This window comes from Rhinatrema bivittatum, chromosome 15 (assembly GCF_901001135.1).
Source record: "Rhinatrema bivittatum chromosome 15, aRhiBiv1.1, whole genome shotgun sequence".
Taxonomy (NCBI): domain Eukaryota; kingdom Metazoa; phylum Chordata; class Amphibia; order Gymnophiona; family Rhinatrematidae; genus Rhinatrema; species Rhinatrema bivittatum.
The window spans coordinates 64970501-64987374 of record NC_042629.1 but is presented as its reverse complement, the minus strand read 5'-3'; the positions used below and the strand labels follow the sequence as shown (position 1 = coordinate 64987374).

General features: G+C 44.6%; 1 protein-coding gene across 1 annotated transcript; it reads right to left on the bottom strand.

Annotated features, from left to right (window-relative positions):
* Positions 1–737: 737 nt before the first annotated feature.
* On the bottom strand, positions 738–11042 carry LOC115076781 (cysteine-rich motor neuron 1 protein-like). Its single transcript, XM_029578652.1, has 5 exons — positions 10657–11042; positions 10127–10291; positions 7481–7633; positions 3805–4054; positions 738–1287 (listed from the first exon to the last, which is right to left on the bottom strand). Exons 1-4 carry the CDS (start codon positions 10946–10948, stop codon positions 3810–3812), a joined length of 855 nt encoding a protein of 284 aa, XP_029434512.1. The 5' UTR covers positions 10949–11042; the 3' UTR covers positions 738–1287; positions 3805–3809.
* Positions 11043–16874: the final 5832 nt, after the last annotated feature.

The following is a 16874-nucleotide window of genomic DNA, read 5'->3' as shown; positions in this document are numbered from 1 at the left end:
GATCCAAGATGGTGGTCGGCAGTGCCCACGCCATCCCAGCGACGCCAGGGAAGGCGGAGTTTGCAGGCGGAGACTGCCACTCTTCCGAGGATAGCTGGTGCAGGGAAAAAAAAAGGTGAGCATGAGAGGTCGCAGCCATTTGCGACCGGGCGCAACATTTCCGTTGTTCCATTGTTACACTGCATACAGAGTCTGGCTTCTTGTGGTTTTCCCCATTCAGTTTTTGTTTACATGTTTCTATTTATAGTTTCTAGTGTCTTTATTCTGTATTTGATGAGGGTGTGCCTGTGTTCTGTATATTTGACTGAGGAGAGGTATTCTGCTAGCCTGTAGTTTCATTCCCCGCGGCTTACACTAAAGGGAAGAGAAGTTAGCATGTACACAGTAACCATACAGGGGAAATGTTTAAACCCTGAGGGTATTAAATACCCAGGCCCCTGTAATTTTATTTTCAAAGGGGAAACTCCTTGTAGAGTTTGCTTCATGTTACTTACACAGGTCCTGTCTGAAGTTAGGCACTCCAGGTACTGGGTTAGATGTGAGGGTGGCACCTTCTACAATATTGCACTGGGCAATGAAAACTACCAGGTGGGCTTCGTGGTCCCTAATCTGTCATTTTCTTTAGTTTCCCTACAGCCCACCACCTGCCTCCACTCAGAATTATAACTATAGCATCATTTGTTTGGGGAGGTCATATAAATAGAGTTTTATTCTCAGTTCCAAATCACAGAAAACCCTGAAATACAAGTCTGGCTTTATTCTCAATACAACATTTATCAACCCCCTACATCAAGGCTGATTTTAACAGTTTTATAGTAATTAAAAGTTCAATTATAGATTCTTTCATTCAAGACTTCACCATTCCATACATGGGTATGAACAGAACACTTTAATGTGGAAAGACGTTCTTATGTTCTTAAGAATTTATAACTTCACATTAAAATTTGACATAGAAGCAGAGAGTGAAATTAATTAGATCATTAAACAATAAATGATTATGCTGTCCTGCGCAGCTAAATGTGGTGCATAAACCCCAGGCAGAGGCCTAGGTAGCTACTGTTGCATAGCTCATCCCGTGAAAAGCAAGCTTTCCTTAGGCTGACCACTGACCACCACTTTTAAGCAGTCAGGACTGTCCACCCTTATTTTCTCTAAGTGAGGTCTCATTTGTTCCATCTGATTCATTGAGGCAGTGGGTTGGGAGATCCTGCTGGTCTGCGTCCATCAATGAGAAGTGTGAAAGCCATTCTCTTCTTCACATGGGTGCAGAATAACATGTCCTCTCGCCTTTGGAAAAGAGAACGAGAGAATGTTACCACGGACAAACATTTTTCAATGGTTAACGAAGACGTTGTAGAGGGCTCTTGTGGGAATCCAACCGTGTGTCTACCTTTACATAAACTCCTACCTCAGATGTTTCCTAGATAGGTGGATCCATGACTTTAGAGCTTGTCACTCAGTTCAGATTGGTTATCCGCTATCCCAAAGCATTGTGGGAGCTCCCAAAGCATGCTGGGAATTTACTGCCCTGGAATTCACCCCAGGAGAGTGGAGCTTCCAGTTTGAAACAGGATGAGTAAGTCTGCTGGCAGAATATCTTTAACGGGGTAGTTTTGATTGTCTGAATTGTTTGCAATGTATACTGGCACTTTTTATCCGAGGTGCAGCTGATAGTTTTCATAGAGGAACCACCCTTAGTGTTTGGGGGCCTGTGTTAGCTGCTATACATCTACATGGCTTCTATCCCCTCCTTTGGAGCAAAAGATATTTGGAACTCTGCTGTGAAAGGAATGAGGGTTGTCTTGGAATAACCAAGATTCACCCCACAGAAGCCTGAATGCTGCAAAATGTCTGTTACACAAATAGCCAAATACCTGGAGATATTCATAATGCTTTAGGAATATTGATTTTTGACTCCTAATTTAAGGGTGTAAAACTATTAAATTACTCTTGTGCATAATTATTTAATATCCCTCCATTTCACAGAAGCGAGACCTGAGAAAATAATTCTGATAGTTATTCTCTCCTCTTTGAGAGGGTCTAACATTATATTACATTACATCATTTCTGGAAAGAGTTTGAACCTGTGGCCTTTCCTGGGATGCACAGTGGCTTTTCCCGATAAGCTGAAACTTGTTTTTCTAAATTTCTGTGTAGGTAACACTTTGTGTGATTGCTGTTCTCTTTGATTTGCATTTGCTAAATACCAGTAAGAATGCTGGATCTGGGAAAGAAGGCAGCGCTGTGCCCATCTTGCCCATCACCCACCCACCCCATTTCCTGCTGTTCTTATACAAACGGCCTGATTCTTGCAGTTTTAACCCTTTAGCTAAGTGACCTATCCCCCTGCATTTTCAGATAATCAGCATGGAGCCTAACTCCTTGAAAGTGCTCATGCAAGCCATCCGTCTATCTGAGCTCTAGACCAGGAGCCCATTTCTCAGTTTCTTACAAAGAATTGGGGTAAATATTCTATGAAGAAAAATTGCCAGGTTAAAAAATAAACCCCTGTAACTGGAATTCTCCTTGAAACATCATATCTACTCATAGTAAATTAATATCTTCAATTTATTACAGCTGTAACCGCCTGCTTTAATTCTTCTCTCTCACAGCCGTGCTATTTTAGCCCATAGGCTCCGGTTTGTTGTCTGTCCATTTTGATCAGACTGTGAGCTCCAAGGAGTAGGGCCTGTCCATTATGTGTGTCTGTATGGGGCTGCGAAATTCTGGTATATGCTAAAGAAGTGATTAATAATAATAATAATAATAATAATAGTCTTTTGGAATCTGTTAACCTGCAGGGACATTCTGAGACGTTATCACCTTTTGCTAGTCGGTGAAAGAACTGCACATATAGGAGGAAGATAGTCTTCAAGCCAGAAGTTTAGAATGGCCTGAGGTTTTTTGTTGTTTTATAAAGCCCTCAGTCTGCAAGTGATAGCTACTTGGATTGGAAACTAATATTAAACATGAAATCGCTTATAAATACATTTCCAGTGTGCTTCTATTCCTATCATCTACAAGACTTTTTTTCTTTCCTCCTTCCCTTCCATCTCTGGTGGCAAGTCTTGTGTCAAAGCCTTCTATGGTTCCCTGACTCTGGGGATAGGGAAATACCTGATGCAATCCACTTTGAAGCACTGGGAAAAGTGGAATATAAATAAAATAAATAAATACAGCACATGCAAGGTACTTTACAGACCTCTGGGTCTACAGCAAGACTTCCCAAACCTTTTGGGGACCCACAGCTAGTCGGGTTTTCAGGATATCCACCATAAATATGCATGAGATAAATCTGTATTACGGATATCCTGACAACCCGACTGGCTGTGAGGTCCCCAGGATAGGTTTGGAAAACTCTGGTCTACAGCAAAGCTTAGCTTAGCCCAGTGTCTGTGTCTGACCTGGCACTAGGCGTCACTGTAGGAGCAGTGCTCAGCTCAACTCTCTCCCCCCAGGATCCAGCCTCAAGAGCTATCAATGGATCCCTCTTCCCCTGGGCCATGCCCTGTGTCAGTAAAGTAATGGGATTGTTGGGATACTCTACTTGAGTTCATAGGAATAAAGGTTACCAGATATGTACAACATGATACCTTTTTAAAGGAGTAACAATCCATTTCTTGACTAGCCTACGGGAGCTGAACTCCCTTCTTCAGGTCAAAACCATTGCTGAGAAAAAGGTACTTTGACCCAATTAAAGGAGCATCAAAACCTTGTCAAGAAATGGATTAAGTCAGTCCAATTTCAAGGCATCATCCTTTTTGAACTTCTGTAGAGAAGTGAAGAAAAGAGAATAAACTTTACCTGGTTTACTGCTTTGGAACACAATAAAACAGATCACAGCAATCTCCTGGAAATCCTGTTGCATTCCGGTAGGTTATTTTTCTCTCTGCATATAAGCACTTGGGGCATTTATCAAAGTCACAGGTGCAGAACCTGGGGACAGTGGGGCAGCACTCCCCGAATGGGGTATATGTTGGGGTAATGACAGAGTCATTGGAACACTTCACCTCTGGCAGCTCTGGACAAGTGACATTGGCGCATTTCAGGCTTACTGATGAGAAAAGCACAGAAATGTCACATTAGTCTTGCAGCACTTATAGATTATTTTTAAATGAGTTCTCTAAACACTAAATGGCTCATAAACCATGAATCCTTTCATTCAAAATACCACAGCTATTCACTAAAGAGGCTGCCGGATCTATATTCTGACCCAAACTCGCCTCACTATTTGAATTGAAAAAAATTTTGAAAGATGGAGGACGGGTTTCATATATATGAGTTGAAAACCCCAGCCAGGGTGAACTCAATTTTTGTAAATATAATCATAAACCGGACCTCCTCCATCCGATTTTTGAAAAAATGTGTAACCAGTTCAAACACCTATATCAGCGCTATCAACTAACCCTCTCTGCTTTTGAACTGCACACACAGATAGTTCAACTACCAATCACAACGCTCGTTGCTGTAACGTGGTGACGTAATTGTTAAATTCATTTAAAGACCACACCGGCATTCCATTCGAGCCCCAGAGGATGAGAATTCAGATGGACTGAATCAAATCACGGTGAACCTAGAAGATGTGGTAGGCCTGATTGACAAACTGAAGAGTAGTAAATCACCTGGACCAGATGATATACACCCCAGAGTTCTGAAGGAACTAAAAAATGAAATTTCAGACCTATTAGTAAAAATTTGTAACTTATCATTAAAATCATCCATTGTACCTGAAGACTGGAGGATAGCAAATGTAACCCCAATATTTAAAAAGGGCTCCAGGGGCGATCCGGGAAACTACAGACTGGTTAGCCTGACTTCAGTGCCAGGAAAAATAGTGGAAAGTATTCTAAACATCAAAATCACAGAACATATAGAAAGACATGGTTTAATGGAACAAAGTCAGCATGGCTTTACCCAAGGCAAGTCTTGCCTCACAAATCTGCTTCACTTTTTTGAAGGAGTTAATAAACATGTGGATAAAGGTGAACCGGTAGATGTAGTGTACTTGGATTTTCAGAAGGCATTTGACAAAGGTCCTCATGAGAGGCTTCTAGGAAATATAAAAAGTCATGGTATAGGTGGCGATGTCCTTTCGTGGATTACAAACTGGCTAAAAGACAGGAAACAGAGAGTAGAATTAAATGGACAATTTTCTCAGTGGAAGGGAGTGGGCAGTGGAGTGCCTCAGGGATCTGTATTGAGACCCTTACTTTTCAATATATTTATAAATGATCTGGAAAGAAATACGACCAATGAGGTAATCAAATTTGCAGATGATACAAAATTGTTCAGAGTAGTTAAATCACAAGCAGATTGTGATAAATTGCAGGAAGACCTTGTGAGGTTGAAAAATTGGGCATCAAAATGGCAGATGAAATTTAATGTGGACAAGTGCAAGGTGATGCATATAGGGAAAAATAACCCATGCTATAGTTACACAATGTTAGGTTCCATATTAGGTGCTACTACCCAAGAAAGAGATCTAGGCGTCATAGTGGTTAACACATTGAAATTGTCAGTTCAGTGTGCTGCGGCAGTCAAAAAAGCAAACAGAATGTATCGCTACATGGTGAGACTGCACCTTGAATACTGTGTACAATTCTGGGCGCCGCATGTCAAAAAAGATATAATTGCGATGGAGAAGGTACAGAGAAGGGCGACCAAAATGATAAGGGGAATGGAACAGCTCCCCTATGAGGAAAGACTAAAGAGGTTAGGACTTTTCAGCTTGGAGAAGAGACGGCTGAGGGGGGATATGATAGAGGTGTTTAAAATCATGAGAGGTCTTGAACGGGTAGATGTGAATCGGTTATTTACTCTTTTGGATAATAGAAAGACTAGGGGGCACTCCATGAAGTTAGCATGTGGCACATTTAAAACTAATCGGAGAAAGTTCTTTTTCATTCAATGCACAATTAAACTCTGGAATTTGTTGCCAGAGGATGTGGTTAGTGGAATTAGTATAGCTGTGTTTAAAAAAGTTTTGGATAAGTTCTTGGAGGAGAAGTCCATTAACGGCTATTAATCAAGTTTACTTAGGGAATAGCCACTGCTATTAATTGCATCAGTAGCATGGGATCTTCTTTGTGTTTGGGTAATTGCCAGGTTCTTGTGGCCTGGTTTTGGCCTCTGTTGGAAACAGGATGCTGGGCTTGATGGACCCTTGGTCTGACCCAGTATGGCATGTTCTTACTCGTGTAAAATGTGCTTACATGTGTATAACCTATGGACAATTCAATGGTATATGTTGTAGCAATTTTCAAAAGCCACCTACACAGGTAAAATGGATTTATACATGAATTTACATGCCTAAGTCCTAGTTTTAGGCATGTTAATGCTTTTTAAGATCAGGCCCCTAGTCTGTATTATTTTTGTCTTTAAAATAATCTGATTACATTTTCAAAATGTAATCTTCTACTGTAGTCTGTTAGATAGAAAATAATCAAACTCTCTTATTAGTTACCATAATTAGTTAATTTAGCATTACAGCACAATTTCTTTGATGGGATGAATGCATAACTTGCAAACCGTAAGATAAATGTTTGCTCTATATGGCATGGAATAAATGCGCGCACGCAGCTTGGGAAGGCTGTAGATTGTGCAGACAGAGAAAGGATCGCTCTGAACAATGTAGAATGCATAACAGTGCACAGCATGGGAGGTGCAAGCCAACAGTGGAGGAGTCAGTCTCCAACTCCTGGTCTCTCCTCGTCTCGCTTGCCTTCTGTTCCCTGCCTACTCAGCAATGGGGAGACGGGTGGTAGCAGCGACTACAGGGCCTAGACTTAGCCTAGGAAGAAGTTGGGCGCGGGTTCTAAGGCAGCAGTGGCTTGTAGAAGCTCGACTCTTCAGTTGAGTTGAGTTGAGCAGCAGCTCTGGGACAGCAGTAGTGTGGGGCATCCCCCTTTCCCTGAATCTAAATTAGGAAGTCGCTCCCAGAAGGTGCATAGATTACTCCTGTCCACAATCTCTGAACTCTGTATCATCTATAGGTCAGGGAATTCGTTTGCTGGCCCCATTGTCCACTGGCTTGTGGGTAGGGCAAGAAGTGCAGCTCTAGGGTTTCGGGGGAAGAGGTAGCCATGCTGCCTGAGGACAGGAGAAAGGGGGAGGGTCAGCGACACATGGGAGAGCACAGTTCTAAATAGGAATCCCTCAGCTAAGAGCTGGAAAGTCGGCCTGTATCACGGAATGACTGTACAGTGCGCAGAAAACGGGATAAATGTATGATGATGACAATTAAACTTGTTGTATCCCTGGATGAGTTCCTGTACAAAGCTCTTTTAAAAATAGACTTTATATTTCCTATCAGCGTGAACAGTAACAGTTAAGAAAGCATAGAAGGTGAGAGGTCAGAAGGTGATGACCTCCATGCGCTGATTTCACTCTCTGTCTTCTGCTAAAGCCATAGTTTTGTACCAGCAAAGACGGGAGGAAGCAAATAAGTCACCTACCGACTGCTCAGATGTTTCCTACTTACCCAGGACGGCGTTGCACTCTTTCTGGTCTCTGAACATGTATTTAGCTTCGCAATTGCCGGATCCGCATTCGCATCGTCCTTCTACCAGGTTGCATCCAGCATTGAAACAGTATTGGATGTCGGTCTCAAACGCAGAGGGGTTTTCAAAATATTCTTCAAAAAGAGACACAAAGAGAGGCTTTAACATTTCCTGTGTTTCTTAATTGTATGAATGCTCTGTGATACCACAGGAATAAGAGTTAAAAAAAAAGGGCCTAGGCAAACTTTCCATCTCAGGCTCTCCCCATAAACGCCCTGGCACGGTGCCCTCCTCTCCTGCCCTGTTCTGCATCCACCTCTCACTCTCCTCTCGCCTTCTGTCAAGTCCTGCATCCTCCTACGCTTGCCCCCCCCCCCGGCACAGTGCCCAGCATCCCTTCTCTCTTTCCTTCCTCATTCTCCCCTTCTCTCCCTGCTCAGCACAGCAGCATCCCCCCCCTTCCCCCAATCTCTCTGCCCTCTTTTTATCAGCGCCCACAGCCTCCTCACCCTCCACGCCCCTACCTAGCCTGTGAGTCGGTGTGATCTGTACTGCTTTTCTCAACGGGGCATGAAAATCTTTGGGTCTCCGAATTGGCAAAGTGAGAGCCGGGAGGACATGGGAAGAAACCATGGGAGGAGGGATGGACACTGCTGGGTGGAAGGTGGAGAAAGAGAGGGGTTACTGAGTAGGGAAGGAGTGAGGGAGGGGGATGAGAGAGAGGAAGGGATTGAATATTGCGTTGGGGTACTGCAGTTGGGGAGAGCAATGATGTGCAGGGCTTGGGGGAAGGGAGAATGAGGGGGATGCTGGGATGGGAGTGGGCTGCAGGGTGGAGATGATGGAAAGAGGCTGGTGGGGGGGGGGGATGCGTGAGAGAGAAATCATAGGATTAAGGGCCCCATGTACCCATGCCTAGGTCCCTTCCAGCCCTCGGTGCCTGTCCATTGCACAGCTTCAGCTTTGTTTAACCCTATCACTACCTCAGGATCATGTGTGCACAGCTTCCACATCCTTGACCAGCAATGGGGGAACCCAAATCTGCTCCGCTTACTTCATTAAGGGGATCTTATTTGTACCAAAGCCATTCTTCTGCTCCGACCATCGCACCCTGAGTTTTTTTTTGCTCACAAAAAACAAATTCCCCAATTAATTTTAATAATCAGAATGGAAGCTGCACAGATGAAAACTCAGATAAACCTTTAGGCCAAAGCGATGGTGCCCTCTCATCCTCCAGGCCAGGGAACAGGCCGGATCTTCATGATCTTCACAACGAGTATGCTGGAGATAGATTTGCACGCATTTAGCCCAGGTTAGTTTGCACAATTCTGCTCTCCTATTTGCGTCATTTGAGGAAGTGCGTCTGTCCCTGCCGCAGGCAGGTCAGTGGTGCAACAGGATTGAGAGGATGAGTGTTGTTAAACTATGTTCCAGTCACCAGTTTAACTTTAGATACGATAAAACTTTTAAAAGCCAGAGATGAATGTTCTTTTTTTAACATGATCGCGCGCGCAAAAAAAAAAAAAGAAAAAAATCCTTACATGGCTGTGCAAGCCTTACGATGTCGTACTGTTCCTGTGGAAATGGAGCATTCAACCTCATGTCAGCATCCCCAGGAAAAGGACAAATACCCGCTACATTCATGTGACTGTAGCTGCCCAGACCTCACTAAACTTTCCTCTGATGCAGTAGTTTCAGGGAGTTTTTGCGTTTCTAATCTCTCCCTAGATATTTGGCTATTTTGGGATTGCTCCTGCTCCCCTACACATATTGGGCAGGGCATGCTCCGAGCCAGTTTTCTCTGTTGGTTAAGTTTTTGCTTCAGCTGGGTTTTGTTTGAATGTTCCCAGTTGGTATTTGGGGTTGTCCCAGCAGGCTCCACAGCCCACAGTGTCTTAAGGAGCCCTCATGGCCCCCAGAACGTTGATCTGCTGTCATCTCAGTAGGGCAAACCCTCCCGCTCTTAAGGAACTGGTTTGCAGCTGTTGGTCTCTATGCCCAGTCAACAATGGGACTAAGCAAGTTGAAACACCCACGTTTCGGATAACAGAAAGTTTTTCTGGGATATTTTCTTATCTCCCAGCTTGTTCCAATTGAGGAGGAGAATTTCCCTTCCTCTGTGGGGAAGGATGATTGCACACTGCTACAGAGCAAAAGAGAATAATAGAAAGGAGAAAGACAATAGATAAAGAAACCACAGCGTTGGAGATTGTAATTCTTTTGTTGTTGGTAATGATGGTGTTTGGCATTTTAGTATGGATTCCTTTCCTTAAGTTAAAGTAAACCTGATTTTTTGTTGTTGTTGTTGTTGAACACCACTCAGGTCTGCTGTGTGCGTTCCTCCATATGGTTCCTGGCCGCTGCTAACTGCTATCAGCCAGTACTAATTGCAGAGTGTAATAGAGACCACCATACTACCTAGGGCCCTGGAGACCTGGACCTGGCACCCAGGGATGAAGTCTGGTGTTGGTAAACAATGTCGGGAGATCCGGAGGTGAAAACTAATGGGCCCTGAGACTTTGCTGTAGCCCCTGCATTAGGGATGCCCACATGAAGAGAGGGTTACAGTCACAAATAAGAATTACAGTACATTTTTTTTAGACTATAAATGAATTTTTTAATCCTACCCCAATCATAGGGTCTGGATTTCCTGCAGGTTGGTTCGTCTGAATACGAGAAGTAGTCGACGCAGGTTCGGATGGTCGTACATTCACAGAAACTCATCCGAACGACACAGCCATGAACTGGGGGGCAGTTTTCATCATCGTCCATCCAGTAGTTAAAAGACACCTCTGTTTGAATAAAAGCATTCATACTAAGGATCTTATTACAGTGTGCAAAGCACCTTAAGGAGCATGAGGTAAATGCACAGGACAGTAAGTGATTGGAAGTATGCACATTATGTAAGTTTAATCCATGGTTACTAGCTAAAATGCTTCCCAAGTACCCCGGGTGGAATTTGTAATGTTTTGTGTTGTTTTTATCGGCGCATGCTCCAGGGAATAGCCACTGCTATTACTGGCATTAGTAGCTTGGGATCTACTTAATGTTTGGGTACTTGCAGGTACCTGTGACTTGGATTGGCCACTGTTGGACACAGGATACTGGGCTTGATGGACCCTATTATGCTATGTTCACTTATACAAGAGGCACCTACCTCCATATTTGCAGATTCCGATGTCTGGAATTTCAACATTTCCCGTCCCGTTCACAGCTGCACACCTGTAGCGTAGGTCACAGTATCCCAGTTCCCAGTTCTCACCCCCACAGGGCTCCCACATTTGTTTGGCGCAATGATTGCAGCATCCACATGGATCGGTTGCTGTGCGTCCAGGGCAGGAAATGGGTCTGGGAGGGCACTTACTTTTGTCACACTCTGTGCAATTAAAAGCCAGAAGTTCATGTGCTGCACACGTTAAGATGAGGCAGAAAAACAAACCTGAACCCATTGCTAAATGCTAGAGAACGTTGAATAATGGGTTTGATAGCGCTTATAAAATTGCCCTCTTATATGAAGGGAATGAAAGAGTTGTGCTGATCTCTGTCCCGTTACTGCAAGCAGAAAGAGTTTCTTGCCCTTATATTGGTTTCAAATGTGAACAGATGCCAAAGTTTGTGAGGCAAAGTACAATGTCCGAGAGACCAATCTGTGTTAGAAAGACCTTCAGACTATTTGGGAGAATGCAGTGCTATAGTTCATCAGATTAGATTTAAGCTTCAGGCAAGAAAGTACAAAACATTTGTAAACCACTTTGCTTGGTTCATTTTGAACCCGAGCCGTTTTGGGGCAAGGATGTAACTTCCTGCAGTTTCAGGAAGGACCAAACATGTGGAAGTAAATTCAGCAAAAAAAAATGCTTTGGGACATTCACCTATAAAGGGTTGGTTACATTTATGAACTGAGCAAAATTTACTCCTGCACACAAGTCCCAGAAGGAAATAGCCTCTGTCACCTGACCATGACACTTGGGATGCTGTCAAGGAATTGGGTTGACCACACAGTGAAAGGTCAGTGAATCAAGATTCTAGTGCGGGATGGGGGCTTTGCAAAGTCTTTGGGTTGTGTGGTCAACTCAATTCCTTGACAGCATTCCAAGTGTCATGGTCAGGTGACAGAGGCTAATCAGTGTGATAGGAGGCTCAGCCCGCCAATCATGTCAACCAGGGAGGTACCGCCCCCTCTCCCCATGGCCAGCACTGCTGAGTGTAGCAGGGAGATTGTAGGGGGGGGGGGGGGGGGAGAGAGTGGAGAAGGTGTGGGTCCAGAGTGAGACCTGAGGGAGAAAAGGCTCTGACCCTCACCCTCAGCTTCCAGATAGTTTGTTTCCACTTTTATACTTGAGTTATGCACTTTACAATTTGTTTTCTGTCCTTTGCCCATTTGGCTTGCTCTTTTCTTTGTACCTTTTGTTTATTTACTTTTGATTGCTTGTCTCTGGAGTGAGCAGTTGACACATAGAGACACAGTTAGACTTTAACCCCTTAATATTAGGCAAAATGTAATGGCATAACCCCTTAATATTAGGCAAAATTTAATGGCATAACTCCTTAATATTAAGGCAAATTTTCATGGCATAACACAAGAAATATTTAAATGAGCTGCAAATGCATGCACAACAGCTCATTATATCCATGGAGGTATAGCTAAGTTTTGGCCTTGCCCTGGCAGGCTAATGTGCCTGAAAACCAAGGGAACAGTATGAATAAGGGTTCTCATCTCCTTTCACTGACCTTCTCATAACATTGGTATTATATGGGGGTGAAAATCCAGCCTGTCCAACCTTGCTCCAGACTACCTAGCCTGTCCAGCCCATCCAGCCTTATTCCAGTCTGCCTAGCCTGTCCAGCCTTGCTCCTCGCTGACCACCCCACCCAGCCTGCATAGACTCATCATGTTACACTGCTGCCACAGCAAACCCTACTGCCCCCAGAACCCAAGGGCTCAACGTGCAGGGGAGGTGGGGTTGGCCTTGCCTCGCAGTCTTGCATCTCTCCTGGGGTGGTGTATCCTGATCAGAAAAAGCACGACACCTACTTTCTGAAGTGAAGGCAGCTAATGAGATCATTGTGTGTGTGCTTATCCACACCAAATTTTCAGGACATGTCAAGGTCGTTCAAGGGGATCCTAACAGGGCTTTTTGTTTCCTCTTGATCTACGTCTTCCAGAAAGTAGGCTCCGTTAGTCCTAAGTGGAAATTCTCATTTTGATTAGGTTGTTTAGCCCAAATTGATGTGAAGTGACTCAAAATAATCTCAGAGCAAAAGTGTGTCTGGTTGGCCTCCTTTGTGGCCCACAGAGCTACTATTACTTTCTGTGGGCAGGGGAAAAAAAATGCCGTTTTGGTTTTGTTTCCTCCTTCTACAGGAAACAAGCGTCGGCAAGAATTTGGAAATGGTTCAGTTTCAGATCCATTTCTTGACACTTTTAAAGAGACAGTATCATCATCGCCACAGAACGTTGTCTATTTATGCAAACAAAATCTGTTTTTTTTAAAGGAATAGTTAAAATTTTCTACCCGGGATTGTAGTTACAAAATGTAAAACCTAAATTTGTGCTGGCCTGTCCACTAGTACGGATAGGTGACGTAAAGGTGATGTCAGGCTTACTGGTGTTTTAATAAGTCAAACTTTGCCATTGTGTTACCGTTTTAGCCTTATTTCTTTTTCTAGTTTTGCAGATGTTACCTCTACTCAGCAATTTTTGACCATAAACACCATTCTGGCACTGCTTCAATTACTTTATTAGCAAATTAAATAGTTATAATTAACTCTAATTTGCTTTAAAGACAATAACACCAGGAAAGGCTGGATGTGTGGTAATGTTACACAGACAATTAATCTGAAATGCAACCCTTTGCAGAAATTATTCATAGACAGTTCGCCCGAGTGGGTGTTACATTACTTCCTGTTCGCCCTCTCATTGACACAGGAAGTCTGTGTCAAGGGATGGAATCTTACAGCGGCTGCCATGGCAATGCTGTTGCTTAGGTTGTCCACGGGAACAGGAGGTGAAGTAATTCAAAGGGCTGCCTATGCAGATAGAATCCTTAAGGTATGTCAACATGGCTTTCGAAGCCCGGTGACAAGTTGTACCAAATGCATAATTGACAAAGTGGAAGGAATCCTTGGTTACGTGCCATTCCTGCTTATAATAATAGGGGGTGTGCTGAATTGCACTGAGGCCATAAAAATCCCAGGGCTGAGTGCCAGTGTTACTGTTACCGGTCCTCTTTGCCCCAATGTGTGGGTTCTTGTTCTCTTTGGTGGAGGGGGGGGGGGGGAGGATATGTCTTTCTAGATCCAGGGTGCGTGACTGGAATCCCTTCCCTGTGTGTTATGCTTTCTAGAGCAAGTACACTGACAGAACAGGTTAGATTCACTATACTGTTATTTGGCGCAAAAATAATTAAGTTGCATAAACAATGTTCTCATGGGAGAACAGATTTGAGGTTTCAATCTCTGTGGAAGTGTCCCTCAGTGTTGGGTCCTGAGACTGGCTTTCCCTCCTGGGGGTAGAATAAGTGTCCTAAGTTGGCTGGGGGTCCTAGCTGTAGATGGATGGGATGCCCTTCTCCACAGTACGTGAGGTCCAAGGGTATTCCAGATCTTCAAACCCTTCAATGTCCTGTTCCCTGAGGTGAAGACTCCTTGGGGGGGGGGGGGGGCACCAGATGTCAAATTTCCTCTTGTCTCTCACTCTTGATCTCCTCTCCAAACCAGATTGCAGTAGACCTAGAGGAAAGGCCTCATGCTGAGAAGATGGTTCTTACTATTTCCTAGCTGTAGGGTAAGGAAGGATGGCATAAGAAAATCTTCCTTCCCTAAACTCAGGTAGACAAAATCAAAACAAACTTCTTCCTTCTCCTTGGGTTCACTGCAAGCCCCTCTTGATGTAGGTGAAGGGGTATCAGATTCAAACCGGCCTCCTTAAGAAGGGACATCAACCTCCCAGCAAGGCACAGGTTTTAGACAGAAAACTCTCCAAACTCTGGAAAAAAGGCAAAAACACTCTCACACTATCAAGTCTCCCTTCCAGCCCTAAAGAAACTGGCAGGGCAGTGCCTCTCCCTTTCTGTTCTAGGCTGGAGCCAAAAATTGGAGAGAACAGCAAGAGCCTCCTGTGTTTCAGAACTAGAATTCCAGATTGCCACAACTCTACCTAAACTCATCCTGAAGGAACTCACCATTACAACCATCCTCAAGGATGATACACCCCTTCTCCTAAATTCTCTAACCTAGGGTGGAACTAGGGCCATCTAGTAGAGACCTCTACAATAACGTCTGCATTTTCTAGATTTCAATATATATTTGCGATACCAATGCGCATTAGTTTCTTAATTTTTTTTTTACTTGCTCATTATAAGCTGAACAAGTGATGATGGGCTAACATTGCCTGGGAACATTTTTGAATGCCACCTTGATTTTATTTTTGACCAATCAGAGGGAGCTTAGGTAAAGACCAAGTCTTCTGTAGATTAGATTACATTCTAATTTCTGATGACTTGTAATATTGAGTCAGATTAACTAGCATAAAAAAGTCAAACAATAGGACACAAGACACATTAAATTAAAACTGGCAGCATTTGATCAGCTTTGGAGCCGTCAGAATGGGTTATTTCAGGAAAAGAGAGGATGTTGGCTCAGGCAGTGATGGAATCTCTGATCCAGGGTGGTTTTACACACATCCAAGAGAAGCATTGGAAGAGCAAGGAGACAAAATATAATCAATTTTACAAATTATTGAATTGCAGACAGAAGCATGACAAGATTGACTTCTCCATATCCTCTCCTTTCCAACTGTACCCTAGACAGCACGAGTGGGAACCCTCGCAAGTGCAGAGAGCTTGAATGACATCTTTTCTCAGGCAGTTCCTCTCAGCTGGTCAGCCCCAGCACACTGGTATGCCCTGAGAAACTCCTTCCTTTGCTGTGGTGTTGGCAGCCAGGGGCATGTGCCCTCAGTTTCAGGCGGGTGGAGCGCACTGTAACCTGCATTTGGACGCGCGTTTTCAACACGCTAGCTTTACCCCTTATTCAGTAAGGGGTAATAGCGGGTCGAAAACGCGCGTCCAACCCCCCCGAGACTAATAGCGCCCGCAACATGCAAATGCATGTTGCGGGTGCTATTAGTCATTCCCGCGCGACACAGTAAGTAAAATGTGCAGCCAAGCCGCACATTTTACTTTAAGAAATTAGCGCCTACCCAAAGGTAGGCGTTAATTTCTGCCGGCACCAGGGAAGTGTACAGAAAAGCAGTAAAAACTGCTTTTCTGTGCACCCTCTGACTTAATATCATGGCGATATTAAGTCAGAGGTCCCAAAAGTTAAAAAAAATAAAAAATAAAAATTTTAAATCAGCCCGCGGCTCGCGGGTTGAAAACCGGACGCTCAATTTTGCCGGCGTCCGGTTTCCGAGCACGTGGCTGTCAGCGGGCTTGAGAACCGACACCAGCAAAATTGAGCGTCGGCTGTCAAATCCGCTGACAGCCGCCGCTCCTGTCCAAAGAGAGGCACTAGGGACGCGCTAGTGTCCCTAGCGCCTCTTTTTACCACGGGCCCTAATTTAAATATTTTGTTTTACTGTATTGCGCGCACAGGACACTGGCCTGGGCGCTTGCCCGCTCTCCTGCGAACTTTACTGTATCGGCCTGTTTATTGGCTAGAGCCCCCAAATCTCAGGCAGCAGAGAACAGCCCTCCACTTCTTACTCCAGCCCCTCCCTTCCCAGGCAGCATGCGGGAAACAGGAGGGGAGGGGATGAGACTGGAATGAGCAAAGCAAAGAAGAGCACCTGTGAACACTAATGCAGCCCCTCCCCTCCTGTCATTTCCCCTTCCCCTCTTGTCAAACAGGGACAGGAGAGGAGGGAAGGGGCGAGAGCAGACACAGCCGAGCAAAGAAGAGGCCTCTACTCTCCATGTCCAGGACCTGATTCTTACCTCTGGTAAAAAAAAAAAAAGGCAGCAGATGATGGGAGAGTGATAGGAGGGGAGAGGCTGGAGCAGAGAGCTAAGGGGCTCTTTTTCTGTCCTGCTATATCAGTTCTAGCCCCTCCTCTCCTTTCTCCCAAGAGCTGCCTGCAGGGATGGGAGGTGGAGGGCGTCACAGCCGGGAACTGTGGGGAGGTGGAGGAGATGAATGCTGGGGAAGTGGAGTGAGAAGAGGGAAATTAATTCCTGGGGGTTGGTGTGAGGGGGGGGGGGCGGGTGTGTGTGAATGTTTGTAGAGGTGGCACAGAAAGGGTTAAATGTTGGGGAGGCAAGGATATAGAGCTGAATGCTGGGGAAGAGGTGAGGAGGGGTTTGAGTGCTGGGGGGGCCACAGGAGGGTCGGTGAACGCCATCTCCTTTCTACATCCCAGCTTTTCCCTCCTCA